Here is an 18,014-nt window from a genome sequence, read left to right as displayed (position 1 = left end):
TAAGTTACAGACCTACTTAAAGTAGGTTAAAAAATACCAAGCATCTCATGTAGACAATTCTTAAGTATCTATACACAAATTCGTAGAACTAATGAGTTTTAGCAAGTTTGCAGAATACCAAATCAATAAGAAAATGTCAGTTCTATTTCTGTATGCAAGTAATAATCTGAAAATTAAGAAATAATTTCAATCATAGTATCACATAGAATAAAATTCTTAGGAAATAAAAGATCTGAACTAAAAGTTATAAAACACAGTTGAGAAATTTAAAAAAAAATCTAAATGGTTGAGACTATTGCATGTTTATGGCAAAAGTATTTTGCAAATGTGATTCAGTTAATGACCTTAAAATAGGGAGATTATATTGCATTTTCTAGGTGGACCCAGTCTAATCATCTGGATCCTCAAAAGCAGAAAATCCTTCCAACCTGTGGTCAAACAGGTGTAAATAAAGAAGTATCAGCGAGATATTATATTGCTGGCTTTAAAGATAGAGAAAGGAAGACATGAGCCAAGGAAATGAGGCAGCCTCTAGAAAGTGGAAAACCCAAAGAATCGGATTCAGTCCTAGGCTCCCAGAAGGGAGCACAGTCCTGCTGACGTCTTGATTTTAGCCCTGTGAGACAGTCTCAAATTTCTGACCTATGGAACTATAAAACATAATAAATGTGTGTTGTTTAAGACACTAAGTTCCTGGTGATTTGGTACATTAGCATAGAAAACAAAATAGATGATGGCATTAGTATTATTTTTGTTAACCTATGCATTTTTAAACCAAATTAATGAAATGAATTTTATTATTGAAGACATAGATACATTTATGGAGAAAATTTAAGCATAGGAGAAAGTTTTGATGAAAACATTATTGCCGGGATCCCTGGGTGGCTCAGCGGTTTAGTGCCTGCCTTCCGCCCAGGGCGTGACCCTGGAGTCCCGGGATCGAGTCCCGCGTCAGGCTCCCTGCATGGAGCCTGCTTCTCCCTCTGCCTGGGTCTCTCTCTCTCTCTCATAAATAAAATCTTAAAAAAAAAAAAAGAAAGAAAAGAAAACATTATTTCCAATAGAAATGCAGTGCTAATATTAGGCTAGTAACAAAAATCAAATGGCTCAACATCTGCGTTTTAAAAGATACTACAATTATTACTGTTCCAAGGTGATTTTATTTCTGATAAAACTTTGTTTCCCCAGAATGATTACTACCACTTCCAGTACCACATTCTAGTACAATGTCTTTTGTTTAAAAACTTCACCATTAGGTTGTGTGTACTTTGACTAAATCAGTCATGTGACAAAATGAGCTACTTCCTAACTTTCTGCAACAAGAAAGGTGGATTTTTGCTGCTGTTGTCGAAAAATGAGGAGATGAAAAATTAACTCTGCCTATACTTATACTCAGGGTAGCACTTAAGGGATCATCTATGATAATATTTAAATTTTCTGCTAGGGGAACAAACAGTGCCATCACCCAGCTGCCCAACACAAAGAAGTACTAGGTAACCCTAATTTGACTCTTCCTAGAACTTCCTAGAAAGTTGCCATTTAAAGATCATCTTTATTTCAGAATGAAGCATTGATATGGAGACAGATGATTTTTTTTAAATTTATCTTTTTAATTCTTGAATCAGTGAGGACAATAGTGTGCTGTTTATGGGTACAGAACAGCCCTGTCCTAGGTATACAAGGGTATACATAAGTCTGTAACATCATCAGCTACAGTGAATTTACTTTACTAGACAGCATAGCAAAGTAGGATTAACTAAAGATATATTTTCATAAGAAAATGCTTTAAAATAACATGAAGTCAATGAACATTTGACTGTACAGTTTACTCTGTCAAAATATAAACGTATGGCAGCTTATGTGTGTGAATTACACTAGGTCAGTCTCAACACAACCAGGTGCTTAGGAATGTGTGAAACACTTCATAAGCGATTCTCTAAGGGGTGTACTGAAAATTTCCAAAAGTACCCCAGATATTTGGTCAAAGGTAAAGGATAAACTTTAAGGCAATCTTCCAAGTGAATGTAAACTTTTCTGAAGTGGCCTTTCCATTAAAGTATTACTGTCGTGAACACTCTGTACTTATTAATAGTGCTGTTGAATATTTTTTAGTAGCACATTATCACATTAATTGTCGCTTTTTAAAAATTATCTTAAAAATCCTGCAATGATAAAAGTCTGGGGTGCCTTTTGTAGACATAAGGCAGGCACTTCCTGTTGACTTATCTAGAAATCCTAAATATTTTCTCCTAATAGCAGTTTTTATCTCTAGCTAGAATTGTATTTTTTTTTTTTAGAATTGTATTTCTAATATCGTGTACTAAATGCTGTGTTCACATAATTGAGAAATAATAATTTGCCTACACTTTCTCTAATTTAAATCTGAGCTTAGAATTTCTTTTAATTGGTCATTGTCTACAGAAGCATCAAAATAAATAGTGCTACTCTCTGAACGTTTTTCAGTAATGACGTTTTTCTGTCTGTTACGCCTTTTTCCAAAGTAATTTTCAGAGCGTGTGAACTAAACTGACTACACTGGAGGAGTGGGTACAGGCCATTATGAGAGTCCCCTTGCAGCGACCAACTAGTTTCATTTAATCTCCTTCTTGGCCTTATAATTGGCAGAGACCACCAAGTAATTATCTGGATTCATGTCCTTAAGGGTTGGAGATTTGCTCTGGATGGGGGATGTTTTGCCATCCACACGGGAGATCTGCAGCATCCGGCAGGGGTCGTGTTTCAACAAATACCCTGCAAAAGTTTCCCATCCTCCGCCCACACGGACCATGACATGTTTGTTATGCAGCATCTGAAACGAAAGAAGAGCAGAAAGATTCATTTCTGAGAATTCTTACGGTATCTCAAATCGGCCTTCATTCCTAGCACTGTTAGGGATTTTTTTGTCTGTCTGGTTTTTCATGCCCCCTTGTTTTCCTACTTGGTGCACAGTGTCTGAGTTAGCATTTAGTTTATGAAAGAAGCTTTGTTTTTCCCATGCAAGTGGACCATGGGCACACGTCCCCGGGATCCAGCTTCACCCACCCATGGGAATCCGGATCCATGTATAATCCCTTATTTGGTTGAATATGTCCAGGGGCTTCTCTCTGACATCTGATGTTCCAAGACAGCCTCATCACTGCCCCTGTTTTCTGTCCACTGCCTCGGATAAGTGCTCTATTCTTGGCCCCAGGTTATATCCCTTTGAACCAGGACTCAAAAGAGCATGGAAATGTCTGCTACTGTATGTAATGTGAATAATCACACAAATAATCAACATGAAACAGAACAGAAATGCACTCAGGAGCATCCAAGTCTTCCCCAGTCACTGAGGCCTTCAAGGCAAGATGTTGCTGAATGGCCAAACATTCGTTTTCCTTTACTCCTATTCTTCTAATTCTTCTAATTACTTAAGAAATAACTTACCTTCCGGCCTACAGGCCATCTAGAGTTCCAGATTAACAAAGCTACAGATTAAGAAAGTGAAGCATATATGGTTCTTTTTATCTAGTAAAAACATGTCAGAGCTGTAGAGGTTTGGCATGGAGAGCCAAAGAATTTGATCTTGGCTTCTTTCAATTATCAGAAAATATAAGGTGATGGAGAGATGCTGCTCCATCATCAAAGACCCTGCTGACTCTGTTCCCTGCGCACAATATTCTGCATACGCACTGGCAATGTAACCTTGGGAAGGACATAGGGTGGTGTGAGGGGATCTGGGGAGTCATTTTCATTGCAGAGACTATAAAATCTATTTGAATTCCTCTTGCTGTGTCGGTTTGGGATCTGGAGTATTTTTATACCCATCAAGTGGAAGATGATTTGTGCTGACTGCTTTCATTTACCTGTTGAGAATCTGATGGAAATTCTGGACTTTCTTTTCGAATGCCTGTATCCATGAAATTTTGTATGTGTGTTCAGGGGTTTCACAGACTCCCAGAAATCCATCCATGGACTCAAGTTACAAAATCCTGATTCATGTGGTTGACGTGAAGCAGTTTCAGGTGTTGTGCAACATAATAAAATTGTAATTGTGCTAGATATCAATAAAAACTGAGACTCATGAAAAAAATTGTAGTTAAATTTTACTCTACTGGTTATTCTCATTTAGAGAATAAAACTGAGAATAGAATCAGAATAGAAAGGGTCTTCAGAAACATCTAGCTAGAAGTTTTTAAACTTATGGCATGAGAATCTACTCATTAAAACCTCAACGGGAACCCCTGTAATATAAAGCAGACAAAAGGAGTCAGGATTCAGCTGTAACCCTATTGCCTCCTCTGGTCCTGCCAGTGGCACCACAATCCTGATTTTCAGATGAAGATCCTGAGGCCCAGATCTTTGGGGTTGCTCAGACTAGCACCCAGATTTCCTGACTCTAGTCCAATACGTGTCCCACAACAGTTCATTGTAAAACAAAATCCATCAAGGCTTTTATAACTTGACTGGCCTACTTCCATTCCCACAAGCTCCTGTGTGTGTCTCTACTGCCTACTTCCAAAATGTGGACTTACTGGGACAAAAATTGTAATCAAAACAGTACTCTGACCCCTTTTCCCTGCTGTTCTGGAGAACAGCTTTACCTATTGTTGATGTTCCAGCACCTCCCAGCTCTGCAAATTACACTGAGGAGTTGCCTCCAAACATCCTTGGTATGAAGCCTGACATAACACCCAAATACAGTTGACCACGAGCAGGCTATTTCCAGAAATGTTTTTTTTTTTTTTCTGCCTGGCATATGTGATCATTTCGGTACAAACCCTTCTTGCAGATTCTTTAAGGAATCCGCACATGCAGAGTGGATCCAACGTGAAACAGAGTCATGCTGAATGTGAACGACGTAGGAATCGATTTCTGCCCCCCTCCTTTTCCATATCTTTTGATAGGTAATCAGCAGTCTATACCTCGCTAAGGAGGCCAGTGGTCAAACTGAACAAGAGTTTCAAGCATGGGATTAAGATTTCAGGGTCATAAGCGTTTACATCCTTGATTATGGAGATTTAAATCCCATGCCTTATCTTCATACATCCTAAATTTCAGGATAAAAAATAATAATAATACTCATCCCCATCTCCATAAACAAAACCCCTAAAGTTTAACCTAAAATCCAATCAAACTGCTATAAACCAAACCACTTTCAACTCTTCCCTCCCACCTCCCACAGGGCGTGCCCTACAAAACCCCAGCTTTGGTTTAAGTGTATAATCTTCCTTCTAAATCAGGATAGAGCAGCTGAGCTCCTGCTGGAAGAACTCTTTTCATCTCAGGGATTAGTGATGTGAGGCCAGTTGCAATTAATTGAACCTTGAGGTTTTGGGCAGCTCCATTTCCTCCTATTCCTCTTTGTTCCTCTCAAACACGCTACTCAGCTCTGTCCCCATCATTCTACTGATGGCCTCACCATCATCGGGCTTAGCTTCCTCTCTCAGCACCTCCACTGGCTAATTTTGGCCAATCTACATTGGTCCTTTTCTCCATTTTCCTCATCACAGAAAGAAGTCCTTCCGTCTAAAGTCAACCCCTCCCCATATGTCCTAACTCCCATTACCTCCATGCAGAAGCTCCTGCATCAAACATCACGTCTCTCCTCTCTGTCTCCAACTTACCATATGATGATCTTTATCCTTCGTGCCCAAGCCTCTCCCACTCTTGTACAAAGCAAAACTCTCCTCCTTCCACCCAAGGCTCCTTCGTTTTCCTACCTTTTCCTTACATCTGAGGTTTCTGGTAAACTTAGACGTGGTGCCTTCACTTCCAACTTCTTTTCATTGTCCGGCGCGCTACCCACTGCTGCTGCCCCCACCTGTTAACCCACCGTACACTGAAGGGAATCGGATGTCTTCTAGAATCATCAAATCGAATGGATGGTCCTTAATCCTTATGTTTCTTGATCACTCAACTAAGGGGTCTAATAGTGTGGACCACTCCTTCTGTGAAACTCCCTACTCTTTAATTCTCTTTCCTGGACGTCCTCCTGCCTCCCTCCTTGTACTTTCTCTGCCTCTCTCACAGGTTCCATTTCTTCTGCCTACTTTTAAGCTTTGCTGTTGCAAAGGATTCTGAAGGATTCAGTCCTTTCTCCACTGCGTTTCTCACTCTGACCACTCTGTACTTGGAATCTCCGAGTTTTCTCTGCTATCTACTTTTGTCTCTCAAATTATAGTTCTGGTCCTTGCTGCTTCCCTGAGCTTCCAAATAAATGCAAGGGCATAACGGGCCCGCCACCTTCCACCTTCTAGCTCCGCAGGCCTTTTTCTAAAAGAGTTGGGAGGATGGGCATTCTCCGTAACTAGTCAGACACCAAAAGCATTCATTTCTCCCCAAGATGTGTCTCAGGGTCTATGCTACTTGTGGCTGCTATTCATCTAGGCATCTCATCGTTTCCATGGGCCACCCTGAGGATCCCACTGCCTCTAGCCTTGCTGATTCTGATCCATTTAGTATATCTATTTCCCCCGAAGGGAATTCCAATGCCTTTGGAGTCCAACAGGGAATGCCTGTCAGATGGTCTCAGGCCTAAATGCCTTCCCTAGCTCCCCGCTCTCCCTTGGGCTCCTGTTCATTCCCCTTTATTTGCATACATTATTCACCAAGACCCCTCCTGCTGGCCTCACCTGCCCCTCCCTGAGCTCAGGGGCCAGTGAATTATTTTAGTTCTGTGTTCCCTGACAACAGCAGGGAACTTGCATGTTTGTCTTGCTTTTGCATGCTTGTCCCTAAATGTGGAGTGTCCTTTCTGCTTTGCCCTCCCTACTTGCCAGGACCCCAGACATTATTTCAAACCTCACCTCTGTCTGAAGAATTATCCACCATCACCTTCCTCAACTAGATAAGTGAATGCTTCCTTGCTGCTGTGCCTTTTAGATTACTGGTGATCTCAGTGTTTCGCTCAGTGTCCTGTAATTGCCCATCTACCTGCCCCGCACACCTCTTTTAATAACACGTGAGCTCTCCGAAGGCAGTGATGACGTATTTCTCAAGTCTCCCATATGCGAGCCCAGAACAGTAGCAATAGTGCAATCGCATTAATACCCTTTTCCACATATGCTTCCACAGCCTCTACTTGATTTTACTTAACCGATAATGTCGTTTTCAGCATTGCTCCATTTTATAAGATGGGAAAACGGATGCTTTGAGAAGAACTGATGCCCTTAAGCAAGCTGTGCAAGATCACAGCCCGAATCAATGACAGAACTGAGCAAGAATCGTTTTTCCCGTTACGCCACACCCACTAGTTTCTGTAAAACTTTTAGATTTGGATTTTCCTAGCTGCTTCCTTACCAGGTGAAATTTAGCACAGGCAAGGAACCATCAATGTCAGGAGTAGTAATAAGCAGCCCAAGCAAATTAAATGCCCATGTAAAATGATTTATGGTGCTACGTTCTAATAAACCCTATATAAACATCAAATTTCATCGCAGAAGCTTAATTTGCTGTGGTCCCAAGGACTTCAGAAATAAACATGTGTCAAGTGCAGGTACTAGGATGGAACGTGTTTCTAGCCAGATAGCTATAGGTTTAAGTAGGACTGGGCTTTGATTCTCCAGTTACACTGCCTTTCTTTTTAATGCTCCCCAATATTGAACAATCTTGTGTTCTCCGTTCCCGAAGATAGCCCCTCTCGACTGGAAGCAGCCATGCACATGTCAACTGAGTATTTAATATTGGTTTTCTATGCTGTTGTTTGATTTGTTTCTTCTCAAGCGAAGAAAAATAAGTTAGAATTGCTACAAATCTTCTCCAGTACTATTATGCTGGGAAGCAGTAGTGTTTGCACGTTAGGCCTATGCTGGCTGTTACTGGTTTTTACAACCAGCCTCATGCCTCACTGTGCCTTCGATCCTATAAAAGGAAGAAGATTCATTACAGACTTAGCAACATCTCTCAGTGCTGAAGGGAAAAAAAAAAACCAACAAGACAAATAAAAATCTGTCTCAACATTTCTCCCAATGGCCTTGATGAAGTTTAAGCAGATCTGGGCTGCTGCAAACACTGCAAATTGGAAGAAACAATTTCCCAGCGATTCTGATATCCCCTCTGTGACCTCTGTCCCTCCCCTGCCAGCTCTGAGAACAACCAGCCTGACGCACAAAACACTGGTTGGTTCGGCTACTCTTCCTTCCCCACCTGCTTTCTCACTATGCCTTCATGACCACACTGCTTTCCAGGTTGTGCACTGTACAACGATGCAGCTACTGGGTGGCCCTCCTTGTCCGTGCCCATGCCTGCACTCTAAATTACCTAACCCACAGATATTCTGGGCTCCTTGGAAGTCCCCTAAAAGTTTCATGCCTATCTACAGAGAAGGCAGAGGGCTGTTCCATACTCCCCAGGTAAATCAGAGTGAGCCCCTTCCTTGGGCCATTTGACGAGTATTTACTGAGTGCCAGGCAAGGTTATGCCTGAGTAAATTTCATGCCTTGGGGCCCTAGTGCAGTTCCAAGTATACAATGGGCACTCAATAAATGCTTGCTCAATTAATGAATAAATAGGGTTAATGCCTACTAATGCTCCACTTAGGCATCCCTGCCTTTATGAAATATTTTTGCTCTCTCCAACCTTTAGATTATTTTTTTTGGGGGGGGTAACCTTGAGATTTTCCTGCACAGACTTCAAGCAGAGTATCTATCATATTTTGTTGCCTTTTCTTTAAAAAAAAAAAAAAAAGATTTTATTTATTTATTTATTTATTTGAGAGAGTGAGAGAGCGCGAGGGCAGAGGCAGAGGGAGAAGCAGGCTCCCCACTGAGCAGGGAGCCCAACTCCCAGGACCCCGGGATCATGACCTGAGCCAAAGGCAGACGCTTCACTGACTGAGCCACCAGGCGCCCTGATGCCTTATTTTCTTGTCCATCTTTCTCTAATTCGCTGTGACCGCTTTAAACGGTGACCAGCTTTGGAAACCTGGCAACAATTACAATGTATAATATGTAGAAGAAAGACATTACTTATTTACAGAAAAGAACAAGGAAAAGATGAAATGATTTGTCTGTAGGAGGGACAGTCTGGAAAAACTAGAATGTGAATGAAAGTCCACATGGACCACTGCTTAGAGAATTCCTTTGAGATAAAGATGCATTTTGGGTCAAAGAATAAAGAAGCAGGAATCATACAGGAGAGAGGAGAGAGCACTGGGCAGGAGAGACAGAGAGGAGAAGGGGGAAGGGAGGAGAAAAGAAGGAAATATCTCGAATGGATCCAGAATCAAGTGTATTATTCTCTTCATTATCTCCCTTCACAGATTTTCATTACATCCAGAATTCAGTGTTTAGGAAATATCATTCACTATAGTAACAGATTACTTAATAAAAATTTTACTTCCTCCAAATATACAACCTAACCTCACACCGAAAGGAGCTGGGAAAAGAACAGCAAATAAAGCCTAAATCCAGCAGGAGAAGGGAAATAACAGAGATTAGAATCAGAAATAAATGATACAGAAATAAAAAACAACAACAGTAGAACAGATCAACGAAACTAGAAGCTGGTTCTTCGAGAGAATTAACAAAACTGATAAACCCCTAGCCAGACTTGTCAAAAAAGAAAAGAGAAAGGACCCAAATCAAATCACAAATGAAGCAGGAGAGATCACAACCAACAACGCAGAAATGCAATTATAAGAGAATATTACGGGCAATTATCTAGGCAACTAACTGGGCAATCTGGAAGAAACGGATAAATCCCAGAAACACAGGAACTACCAAAATGGAAACGGGAAGAAGTGGAAAATGTGAACAGGCCCAGAGTCCTTTCTCTGTTTTAATGCTTAAGTGTGCGGAGTCCCTCAGCACAACTCTGGCTCTCACCAGGCCGTCCCCCCACAACCGGCACCAGGGCTCCTATTCCTGCCCAGTCTGTTAGCTGCTCCCCACCACAGCCATCCCTGAGAGAGACAACTGGCTCTGACACCGGCTGCCTCGAGGAGCAAGCCACCTACATTTAAATCAGTTGAGCCTCCTGGGACATCATATGCTTCCTAACACCTCCCCGTCAACCCCGCTCACTGCGTGTTTTTACAAGCCGTCATAACTCGAGTGAAAATATTGGTTTTAGAACGCAGTCATCTGCTCTCCAGAGAAAGAGTGTTAAATTAATTTATAGGACAACAGACACTGTCGTCAACTGATATTACCCTGAAATGGCATATGCTCAAAATTGGATGACTGGGAATTCAGCTGGCTGCCTGAGGTTCGTGGACACATGGAGGAGTGAGGTGACAGGTGTTCAGTCGCTGGTTTGCCATGTTGAAAGCCTGCTCCCTGCATCTTCAAGGCAAGTGATAAGGTCACCTGTCAGCAGGGTGAGTGAGGCCCTGGTGACCGACCGCAGAGGCCACGTGAAGACTTCTTAGTCAAAGGCTGGAGACTCAGCTCAACCTTTCCAGCTCTCTGAAATCGTAAGTGGTTAAATACTATCCAAACAGACAAGCTTCTGGAATTATCACTTTATTGCCTGCAAAACATTTTTCATAGGCACTGTTTCATTTTCCTCGTCCTAATAGTCCTTTCTGCACTTTCCTTAGACTAAAGCTGCAAAGAGACGCGTGACAGCGGAGCAGAACCTGCCACGTCTTTGTCTTCACCAGAAGGCCTGGATATGGTTGCCACGAACCATCTGGACATAGAGCCCGAAGATACTATTCAATCTCTCTGTGCCTCGCTCTCTCATCTGGAGAATGTCTATAACAGAGTTTTTTGGACAAAGATCGGTGTCAGCGTGTAGTAACATTGCCGGGCACGTGATGCTCAACGGTTGCCTGCCATCATCTTTGTTGTTATTATTTTTCCAACCATAACGTTGTTATTGTGATGATGATGATGGTAAGCAAGCTCCTCGCAGGTTCCATTTCAGCTAGTTCTTGCAGCACCTCTGAGTGGATTGCACTGTTAGCCACATGGACAGATGGGAAAGTGGCAGCTCCAGGAAGGTTAAGTAAATTGCCCAAAGTCACGTAGCTAGGAAATGACAAAGTTTAGACTTGAACCTGAGTCTCTCCCACTTAAAAGACAGTACTCATTATCACTTACACACACACCCCCTCAAAAGGCTTTGCCAAGGGGTTATGGTTATTGGACTTCTTATCTAGACTATTTCTGTGGACAACGCCCCCTTTTTCTAGGAATACGTGTTGTCGCTTTATGGTGTCTCCACTGATGATCATATTGCTCAGCTCTAAATGTGCCCTTGTCCCAGAAAAAAAGAAGGTGTTTTAACAAGTGTTCAGAAGGGCTTACTTGAATTTGAATCTGATGTTTCACCCATACAGAAATGTTGAAATTAGCCCCCCCCCCCAGAGTGCTTGGCTGTGGGTCTCACACTCTACAAGGAAACTAATAGAGGAGGCCCCTGACAGTCTGCAAAGTGCTTTCTCTTAAATTATTTCACTTGGTTATCACACGTGCCCTGTAGTTCAGCAGGCCAGTATTACTGTTCCCATTGCATAAATGGAGAAATCGAGGCTCGGAGAGGTTAAGCACGTGGCCCACAGACACAGAGCAGGAACGTGGCCCTGGTGCTTGGGCTCCCAGTTTTGTGATTTGTTGTCTTCCGTAGTAAAATCATACATTAGAGAGAACACAATCCTCAAACCCTCAGGTGAAGGATGAACTACTGCAGTGCCCAGCAAGGTGACAAACAATCCTTCAACACGAATAGGGCCTTGAGTCAGAAATCTGGCTACTGAGGCTGGCCAGAAAAAAAAAAAAAACATTCCTGGCCTGCTGTTGTTGCGAGAAGGGGAGGGAACAGTTCACTTCCCAGGCTCACCGTAGACAAATGACTGCCAGTAGCTTCTTTCTGGAAGCAAACATGAGAAGAGCAGCTTGCAGATGAATGTAACGATCGACTGGCAAAAAGTTCCATTTGCATCGGCCTGGAAATATGTGTAGGAGCACTTAATGCCAACTGCCTGTCAGTTCTTATCGACTTGTTATGTAAGGTCTCCATTTTCTCAGCTCTGCACCAAATGCAATTAAGAAGCCTTAGCTGCAGTCTAATTACCAGTCTATGGCACCATTTCAGGCAGGAAAGGCAAAATTATGATAAATATTTCATAGAACACTCAGCAGAGTGAAAGCGATGAGGTGAAACGGCTGGTGGCGGCAGGAGAAGAGCTGACTAGGGGAAGGATCTGTAGGTGGTATCGGTCAGTGGAAACTAGGCTTCATCTACCCCAAAGATCTAACAACTTCAGCAGAGGGAGCTGGGCTCCGAGGGGCAACGAGAACCCATTCCTTCTGCTAATCAGATGGGGTCACGTTTGTCTGACTCAGCCTGAGCTCACGTTCTCTCGCCTGAACACTGATACCAAAACCCAACAGCCCAGAGAGAGCCAAAGGCTAACCTTTCACGACAATGGTGCACATCAGTGGTTCCCAACCTGGGGTCCTCCTGGGTCCTGAAAGGCAACAACAGTGTCTGTAACGCAGACACTGGAAAAACTATTACTTTGCTACTGTTTTTAATGTAGCCTTGGTATACTGGTAGATCCATCAAAATGGAAAACAAAGTATGAATAAACACAGTTAGCTCTTCTCTATCAACAAAATAGTTGACAACATGAGTCTCTGTCTTCTCAGGGGCCCATTCAAGTGAAAGGCCAGGAATAAAAACGTTCTGAAACCACAGGACAGAGGGAGATTGAGAGGGTAGACGGTAGATAAGAAAGGTCAACACATTCTTAGAAGATGGAAAACAGAGGGAAGAATCGTGACCCACCACGGGTGGAGAGAGCTGAAACTTGAAACCTGAAATAACAGCTTTGCCAAGAAGAAGCAAGTCAAACCATGCCTTGAAGCGATAGGACATGCAGGTTTTGGGACCCTCAGGTCCTTCCATCAGGTGAGGAGCGACGTGCAGCCAGAGAAAGGAGAACTGGTTGCAAGTCAGTCTAAGGCTTGGCGAGGCCCTCAGATGTGCTGCGCCTGTTGAGTAGCCCATAGCGCAAATGACTCCGTTACCCCAGCAGGACACCGAAGGTTTATCTTTGCAGAAATTGAATCAGAGATGCTCCCAACCAGGGGATGATACAGGACCCGGATGGAGAGATGGATAAACACACCGATACAGCAAATACGGCAAAGTGTCCATTATAGAAGCCAGAAGGTGGTTCTGTGGGTATTCTCCGTATGTTTGAACGTTTTCACAAGAAAATGTGAAAGGAAGAATTCATCCTGAATCCCATCTGTCCTCCCCAGCTCCCCTCCTATCTCCTTACACCCAAATCTCCTCCATTTTACCTGGATTACTGTACCTCCAACTGCTCCTCCTGCGTCTGCCCTTGGAACCTTAGTAAATTCTCGACAGAGAACCTGGGGGATCTTGTTTCAACGGAAGTCACCTCATGCTACAGCTCGGCTCAAAACCCTGGGTGGCTCCCCATTTCACTGAGAGTAAACTACAGAGTCCTTCCAAAGGCCTCTAAGTCCCCATATGATCTGGACTCCTGTTACCGCTCTGATGTCACGTCCCACCGCAGAGCCCGGCCCATGCTCTGATTTAGCCATCCTGGCCTCCTGGCTATTTCTCAAACACTCCAAGGCTACTCCCAGCATGCTCTCGACTTGGTGTCCCTTCTGTTCAGAAGATATTTTGCCCTGATAACCACAAAGATAACCCCTCACCTCCTTCATGCCCTGACAAGCTCTCCCTTTCTCAAGGAGGCTACCCTAACCGCCCTTTTAAAATTGTCATCTCTGCTCCTGGCCCTCCCAACCTGCCTTACCCTGCCCCGCTTCTCCTTTCCCACCCTCACATGGATTTTATCACTTTCTAGCAAGTATTTGCATATTTATTATGTTCACTGTCTATACAATATACTCCTTCCAAATTAAGGTTGCCAGATTTATCATACAAAAATACAAGAAGCCCAGTTAAATTTGAATGTCCGATAAACAACAAACATTCTCTCAGTGTAAGTATGTCCCCTGCAAGATTTGGAACGTAACATATTAAAAAGTATTTGTTGTTTGCCTGACATTAAATACATTATTGGTATTTGATCTGGCAACCTGGCATCTCCCCCCACCCCCACCCCTACCCCCAACCCCGCCAACACAACACTCAGACACACACAGAGTAGCATAAAGGCCCTCAAGTCTTTAAGGAAGTCAGGGCTCAGCTGTGGTTTTTCCCTGATACATCTTTAGCTCTTCGCACGGTGCTTATTTCATAATAGATGTTCAGGCAATAGCTGTTGAATGAATGAACGATTATGCATTTTCTCAGGATGACCCTAAGAAGACAAGGGAGCAATCCCCTGAAGACCTGCGATCCAGGAGACAGGGGCTGCAACATAAGAGCAAACTGAAGTGTCGATTGATACTGCGAGGCCAACCTGGGGAAGGACAGACACGGAGGGACAGAAATGAGACTCCTAGATTAGCTGGTGTCTCTGCGGAGGACACCGTTGCCACAGGTTTCATAGTTCTCTAAGGGGATCTGGTAAGGGCGTCTTAGTCCCTACTTCGGAAAAGAAGCTGTGGTCTATGTATGCAATGGAATATTCCTCAGCCATCAGAAATGACAAATACCCACCATTGGCTTTGATGTGGATGGAACTGGAGGGTACTATGCTGAGTGAAGTAAGTCAATCGGAAAGGACAAACATCATATGGTCTCATTCATTCGGGGAATATAAAAATTAATGAAAGGGAGTAAAGGAGAAGGAGAGAAAATGAGTGAAAATATCAGTGAGGGTGACAAAACATGAGAGACTCCTAACTCTGGGAAACGAACAAGGGGTAGTGGAAGGGGAGGTGGGTGGGGGGTTGGGGGACTGGGTGATGGGCACTGAGAGGGGGCACTTGGCGGGATGAGCACTGGGTGTTATGCTAAATGTTGGGAAATTGAACTCCAATAAAAAAAAAAAAAAGGAATGGCCATAAAAAGGAAAGATAATCATGGCCCACGACAATATTTACATGAGTGTTATAAAGTAAACACTGAATACTGATTTGACCAACGTTGGTATCACCAATGATGCTGGGCAAACAAGGAAGGAAAACCCATGTGCGGGGGAGGGGGGAGATGGGGGCAGAAGACTGCCAAATCATCATCTTCCTACTCCCACTACCCTGCGCGTAGGAGAATCCCATAGAAAAATGTCCAACGTGTCAGCACTAAGATAGACAAGCATAATTATATAATTTGGAAACTTGGAGATAAATAACAGAAGAGACAGCTATGAAAGATGAAACAAAGCTCCTTCTGGGAGAACTCCAGGGAGAGAAGGACGGGGAAGGGGGGAAGAGGGTGGAGCAGGCTTGCGGGTTGGGATCATAACTCTTACAGCACCATTTTGCTACCTACATACCTGTAGGTATTTTTCTTTATAAAAATGAAAATTAAATTTAAGAAAACCAAAGAAAAGAGAAAAAAATCAAATTTCCAAAACACAGGGAAAAATACATATTAATCATCCAGAAAATTATTTATTGCTATGAAAACCTTTTCCTTCTTTGCAAACTATCTGGCAGGCTCTCACATACTTCCTGATACAAGGACGCACCTTTACCTGGAATCATAGCAGGATTAATGATGAGCTTTTTTCCCCTTCCACATACTTTATGGACAAACATGCAGACCTCAGGTACAACCTGGCTACCTAATCTCACATATGTTTTCTAACATTTTAGTAGTACTTTATGACATCATTTTATGTTATCCTCTAAGGCCACTGTTCAGATTATTTTCATATTATGCATTTTTGGATTTCTCCCAACAATCACACCAAATCATCACAATATCCATGTAAGACCATGCATGACATGAACTTAGGAAAAAGCTCTCCGATTTGCATGGTTTTCCTTTGGTTTGTTTTATCCCCTCTCTCCTATATTTCTGAGTCTTGAACAGTTAGGTTATAAACCTTAGCATTTCCCTTCCAGAAGCTTCCTTTCCAAGATCATGACTGCTAATTCTTCCTACTTCATGCGACGCTCTAATAAAATGCCTTTGTAGTCCCTATAATCCTAATTGACTCCCAAAACCTTCTCTGAGATGCAAAAGTGTCCCTCTTCCTGTTTTTGTTTTAATTTTTTAAAGATTATTTATTTATTTATTTATTTATTTATTTATTTATTTATTCATTCATTCATTCATTCATGATAGACATAAAGAGAGAGAGAGAGAGGCAGAGACACAGGAGGAGGGAGAAGCAGGCTCCATGCAGGGAGCCCGACGTGGGACTCGATCCCGGGACTCCAGGATCACGCCCTGGGCTAAAGGCAGGTGCCAAATCGCTGAGCCACCCAGGGATCCCCCCCTAACTGGTTTCTTATGCCACTTACACAGCTCAAGAATATAGAAGAATAATAAAAACCAATCTCAGTTATCAATAAACCCATAAAATATCACTTTTGGAGATGGCTTTTAAAAAACCTTTGTCTTTCTCTTTCACACAGACATACCCTTGGCCACATCTTTTAAGTAGACGGTGCTATTTTGATTCAAACATCTTGCTTTGCTGAATATTCTATTTCCAACTTTCATTCTCCAAAATGAGTAGGTGAAGTTCGGAGCTCACTTCCCATTATCCAGTCTTCCTAAAGATGAAGTCCAGAAGAATTAAACAATTCACCACAGACTGACCATCCATTCTTGCTTCGGGAACAGGTCACATGCTCACTTACAAAGGAGACTATTGTTCCATGGGGCCACCCAGAGGTCCCAGGAGGGAGGATGACACAAACTCTCTTGATAAAAGCCACACATAACGAATGCCTTAAAAAATGATCACTGGAAACCACTTGCTCAAATTCACCATTTTCAGATATGAAGTCTCCAAACTCCCCACGTTGACTTTCTTTGCTTTTACATTTACTTTCCCCTCCAAGAATGCTAGTTACGCCTCATGTCAAAGTTTACACTAAAATTTTCACCAGCCCATCTCTCAGCTTTATGTTTTTTATAATTTTATATCCCTATTCTCTCATTTCTGTAATTTTGCTTTTTCAAGTCTTTCATAAGTAACTCTGTCGGGGCATAGGGGGGTGGGTGTGTTATATACACACATATAGTTTGGGAAATAACTTCCCCCAATTTATCCCATGTCATATAAATATATACACATGCATCCCCATCCCCATGCAGTTTTCCCCCCTCAACTATTATTAGACGGATATCATTTGCCTAATGAAGGCCTGGCTGGCCTACCCAGTGGAATGACCTTCTGTCTGTTTAGTCCTGCTCTCAGAATGTACATTTTCTTGTGACAAAATCCACAGAGCACATCCTCAGCCAGGTGGGTCCCCTGGCCACTGGCTTCGCTCTCAACAACCCACAGCATGTGATGGCCTATTTCTGTTTGTTCAAACATCTTCATATATTTGAAGAACTTTCCAGCACAGCTATCTCTCTGCATGTCGACTAGAATTTACTGTTTTTCTGACAAACCCTTTCCCGCGTCCCTTTTATTCTAAGTTAAATTATGACAGAGGAACAAGATCCATCTACTCCTCACCGGCAAGTAGAACCTATCCTTCCTAACACCCTGATTCGAATTCAGCTAAGCCTCCAGTAAAGTGCTCGTTCATGTCAGGGCCTTGCATAAAGCCTCCCCTCTGCTTGCTCACAGGAACATCCCCACCGTCGACAGCCCGAAGCCATCCCCTTATCAGAAGTGTGGGTCCAAGGCAGCGAGCTGATGACAGTATGGCTCGCTCTGATTCTGCTCCTTCTTTGGTTTTTAATGTCCTCTTTTGTTTGTTCTACTGTCTCACGAGGCCACGCAAAGCTATTTCCTGTCACTTTGTGATTCGTGTCCCCCAGCACCTAACACATTTCTACGGCAAGATCAAAACAAAAATTTTATAATTAATGTTAAAGTCCCACCAGTGGCCTCCAGATTTGAGACCTCTCCTTTCTCCTTTTGTACGTGATTAATACAAATTATTTAATGGAAGTGGATACTCTATATTTTGCCCATTAGCTTCTAAAGTACTGATTAAAAGCATGACTGTCTGAGGTTTCGAAGCCTCAGCATGTGCTATCCATCAACACCAACCTGGCCATGGTCT

General features: G+C 42.7%; 1 protein-coding gene across 11 annotated transcripts in view; it reads right to left on the bottom strand.

Annotated features, from left to right (window-relative positions):
- Positions 1–1,589: 1,589 nt before the first annotated feature.
- GAS2 (growth arrest specific 2) overlaps positions 1,590–18,014 on the bottom strand; it is a 150,418-nt gene continuing 133,993 nt past the window's right edge. For all 11 annotated transcript variants that reach the window (XM_049099160.1, XM_049099167.1, XM_049099161.1 and 8 more), the window contains one exon: positions 1,590–2,809. In XM_049099160.1, the coding sequence (XP_048955117.1) occupies positions 2,591–2,809 (219 nt within the window). In that variant the 3' untranslated portion in view covers positions 1,590–2,590. The remainder of the gene's footprint in view (positions 2,810–18,014) is intronic.

The sequence above is a fragment of the Canis lupus genome, chromosome 21 (assembly GCF_003254725.2).
Source record: "Canis lupus dingo isolate Sandy chromosome 21, ASM325472v2, whole genome shotgun sequence".
NCBI lineage: Eukaryota > Metazoa > Chordata > Mammalia > Carnivora > Canidae > Canis > Canis lupus.
This window is presented reverse-complemented; position numbering and strand designations above follow the sequence as displayed.